At 36.8% G+C, this 3,648-nt stretch overlaps 1 protein-coding gene and 2 long non-coding RNA genes across 3 annotated transcripts; 1 reads left to right on the forward strand and 2 right to left on the reverse strand.

Annotated features, from left to right (window-relative positions):
- Positions 1-1,632, reverse strand: LOC109590829 (uncharacterized). Its single transcript, XR_002189516.1, has 3 exons — positions 1,523-1,632; positions 1,013-1,111; positions 1-17 (listed from the first exon to the last, which is right to left on the reverse strand). It is a non-coding gene; the product is annotated as an uncharacterized LOC109590829 (long non-coding RNA).
- Positions 1,633-1,692: 60 nt separating this feature from the next.
- LOC109590827 (uncharacterized) lies at positions 1,693-2,819 on the reverse strand. Its single transcript, XM_020006700.1, has 4 exons — positions 2,682-2,819; positions 2,277-2,626; positions 1,771-2,232; positions 1,693-1,726 (listed from the first exon to the last, which is right to left on the reverse strand). Exons 1-3 carry the CDS (start codon positions 2,732-2,734, stop codon positions 1,781-1,783), a joined length of 855 nt encoding a protein of 284 aa, XP_019862259.1. The 5' UTR covers positions 2,735-2,819; the 3' UTR covers positions 1,693-1,726; positions 1,771-1,780.
- A 156-nt stretch (positions 2,820-2,975) lies between these two features.
- LOC109590828 (uncharacterized) lies at positions 2,976-3,594 on the forward strand. The gene is made up of 2 exons (XR_002189515.1): positions 2,976-3,358; positions 3,410-3,594. It is a non-coding gene; the product is annotated as an uncharacterized LOC109590828 (long non-coding RNA).
- The last annotated feature ends 54 nt before the right edge of the window (positions 3,595-3,648 follow it).

Here is a 3,648-nt window from a genome sequence, read left to right on the forward strand (position 1 = left end):
TTATGAGCTGCTAGATCCTGTTGGAATAAAAGTAAAGGATATTTTAAAACTGCTCAAAATCGAACCAAGAATAATACATGCTCACAAATTGGGCCAAAGTCCCTGTACTATAGTGCAGGGTCACGGGCCAAATTTTGCCAAAAATGAAAAGGTGAGAATTCTTTATTTTTATGACATTCTCTGATGCATATACATGTACTTACATGTATGTTGCGTAGAAAGTTTGAACTGATTCCGATTAAAATTGGATTTTATATGAATTTTTAAAGTTGCTCAAAATCGGACCAAAGTCCATGTACTATAGTACAGGGTCACGGGCCAAATTCTGCCAAAAATGAAAAGGTGAGAATTCTTTATTTTTATGACATTCTCTGATGCATATACAGTCGAACCTGTGCTAACGGTCACCTGAGTAGTGAGGCCACCTCTCTATTGTAGCCATGAGCCAAAGTCCTGATCAAGACCTGTACTAAAGGATTAGCTATTGACTGTCTAATATGCGTCCCTGTATAATGCACAAAGCGGCCGCTCGTCCAAGTCCCCTTTGATCTGATATAAACTTGCTACTCCGGCCAACCAGAAACCACACCCATTATTAATTATTGTTGAGTTTATTATTTTATTCAGTTTAATAATAAAATAATTATGATGCATATCAGTGATATCAATCAATTCAATTAACTTTCTTGACCTGTATAAACAGGCCATTCCATTACAAAATGGTCAATGGGTGTATTACAGAGGCTGACCTGTAATGCAGCCACCTGCATAATCAGGCCATTTAAAACTGGCCCAAGGGTGACCGGATTAAGCAGGTTCCACTATACATGTACTTATGCTGCATAGAAAATTTGAACTGATTCCGATCTAAATTAGATTTTTTACAAATTTTTAAAGTTGCCAGCAAAGTCCCTGTACAATGTCATGGGCCAAATTTTGAATTATTAAGTATTGCAGTCACTGGAGACAATGTACATGTACATTATAATGAATGTAGTGTATGTAGACTTACTCTGTGTACTAGTCCTCTCTCTGCTATGTAGTGCATTCCCATTGCTACATCAACCATGTACTTCACTAGTGAGTCTGGACTCTTTTTAGTTGGAGAATTCTACAGAAATGGAGGAGGGAGAGAGAGAGAGTATGATACCAATCTACCTTAAGGCCACTATTATTTACGAGTACTAATTTTTGCGTTTTTTGTGAGTGGCTTTAAAATTGCAAAAATTAATACTCGCATTTATTAATAATTTACGTTTATTAACAGTTATTAATTGAAAAATTGAGCAAACCCGCAAACAACATGACTTAACGTGAGGTCAACGTGACCACCCAGTGCTGAGTAAAGCAATCCCGTGTTACCAGAGCTATCTGCTATGTCTGGATCAACGTGACATTCATTAACTAGATACTGTGCAATATTGAGATGGCCTTTATATGAGGCCATGTGTAAACTAATAACACCATCGTCATCACCTTGTGAAGGATCGCAATGATAAACATCAACTCCATCCATTTTTACCTCTTTCCTGAAGGCCAGTCTTGTCAATCAATCGTTGTACTTCATCTTTTAATCCTCTCCAACATGCTTCATTCAATGGAGTGCTGGTATTCTCATACCAGAGAGGATCATAAATATCTATATAATATATCATAAATAAAGTTAATGATTATAATAATTACCAATAGGAGAATCATGAAGCTTCTTTAATTCATTATCTGGCAACTATAATTATAAAATATGATTATAATTCTTAGTTATTGACATACCTGCTTCTTTTTATGTACATATGATTTCAATCTCAGCCAATGAATGACACTGTTGATTGGTTGCTGGAAAGAGAACAGAATAAAGAAAATCAGGAATGGAATATTTTAATTCCATGCAGTCATCATCAATTGTACAAAAGTAGAATTTATATTGAGGAACTTCAAGTGCATCAGCGATTAGCTTGTGAAAGAAATATAGATCATTTAATGTGTAGTCGTCTCTGGCAAAAGTGAGTAAAAGTGCAATGTAATGTTGAATGAAATTGATAACTTCTGAGACGTCAAGAGAGCAGAAGGACTTCTCTGTATGATACATATTATCAAGGTAAACTTCTTTTAGGTCTCCAATTATTCGTGTCAGGTTATTTGATGAATATTCAATTGATTTCTTCTTAACGTAAACAACTGAAGACTCAAATTGAGGTGAAGTAGGAGTTGGTAGCTCAACAGTTGGAGTAGCTTCTGAAATAATACATAAATAATACTGATTATTGTATTATATTTACCTTTAGAAGATGAAGCATTAACTGGTGATGTAGTAGCCTCTCCACTACTAGTAAGATTAATGGTATATTCTTTTTCTATTTCATCAGCTAGAGCTGGATCAGCTCCTCCACTATTACTTTTAATGGAGTTACAAAGCATTCTTAATGTAGGGACACCATGACTCTTATAGTCATAGTCCTTCTTTAACCAGCAATCAAATACTTTCCGTAGACAAGTTCTTGGAGGCTTGCCCTCTGCTTCAATCTCATCTATCTTATTAGGGCTGATTCCTAACAGAATATATACCAATAGAGTCCCAGCGTCCTGAAAGAACAGAACACCAGCTTTTTCCCATACCAATTGAAAATCACTAATATCAATCATTAATAATACTAATAAAACAATTATTATGAATATCTACTCACTAAGTTCTCTCAGTCTCAAAGGCTCTTTTCAGCTCCTCTGGTTTGGATGGCATTTCACTTCAGTTTGGAATGTCAGCCCTGCCCAAAATTTAATTAGTCTACACTACTGCAGTGGTCAGTGCAGTAAGCTCCAGTCTACATAGTACATGATACTGAAGCAGTAGATGCAACCAATTCAGTACTTGTATTTCCTAGTAATATATCTTCTACTCCTCCAGCAATTGTGATGACTGCAGCATCTTCTGTGAGTCTACCATTACAAGAAGAATATTTGTTTGTAGCCTGAACAAGAGAGTAACTATAACAATGAACTATCCGCTTTTATGTCTTTAACATAATTTTTAGGCAAACATATCTTCAAAACAAAGAAAGTTCTTAAGTGATTTTTATTTTAGGCAACCATAATCCTAAAGTTCTCAGTACTATTTTAATTTTCGCGGCTTTGGGGCGTGCGCATGGTAGAACTAGTTTCTATAGCAATTAGCAACAGTCATGGTTGAAAATGGCGGAGAAACTCTGGCAAGGAGAGATGCTGAGACTTTGGAAGTAATTGGAACAGAGATGTCCTTAGGATGAGAGGCCAGTCTCCCCAGGAGGGGATAGTATGACGAGTAGTTTAGACTGTAATCTCATGATAGAGTCGCTCCAAAGAGAGTTGGACATAGTCGCTAGTCCGGGTAAGAATTATTTCAAAGAAAGTCACGTGATAACTTCCCGCCTTGTTATAGTTGGAGCATGAAGCCATAGTCCTGCAACAGATACTATAAATACTGGAGCAGGAGGAGGAGGAGAAGGAGAGGAAAGGTGAGAGGTGATGCTTGCTGTAGGGAATACGTTTTACCGATTTCATTACAGACCTGGCCATAATGCCACTGATGATGTCATGGCCCTGATCAACCGTGGAGCAGGGATAGTAAGAGCATGCAAAGGGATATATCATAATGCTTTGCTTATACTATATAGCTAG

This window comes from Amphimedon queenslandica, unplaced genomic scaffold (assembly GCF_000090795.2).
Source record: "Amphimedon queenslandica unplaced genomic scaffold, v1.1 AMPQUscaffold_9410_Cont18561, whole genome shotgun sequence".
NCBI classification, from domain to species: domain Eukaryota; kingdom Metazoa; phylum Porifera; class Demospongiae; order Haplosclerida; family Niphatidae; genus Amphimedon; species Amphimedon queenslandica.

Bases quoted from the DNA above. Each gene is read 5' to 3' on its own strand.
- LOC109590827 (XM_020006700.1), bottom strand. From the start codon at position 2,734: ATGCCATCCAAACCAGAGGAGCTGAAAAGAGCCTTTGAGACTGAGAGA. The intron at 2,627-2,681 runs GTGAGTAGATAT...GATTGATATTAG, and splicing joins TTTGAGACTGAGAGAACTTA to TGATTTTCAATTGGTATGGG. The intron at 2,233-2,276 runs GTAAATATAATA...GTATTATTTCAG, and splicing joins TAATGCTTCATCTTCTAAAG to AAGCTACTCCAACTGTTGAG.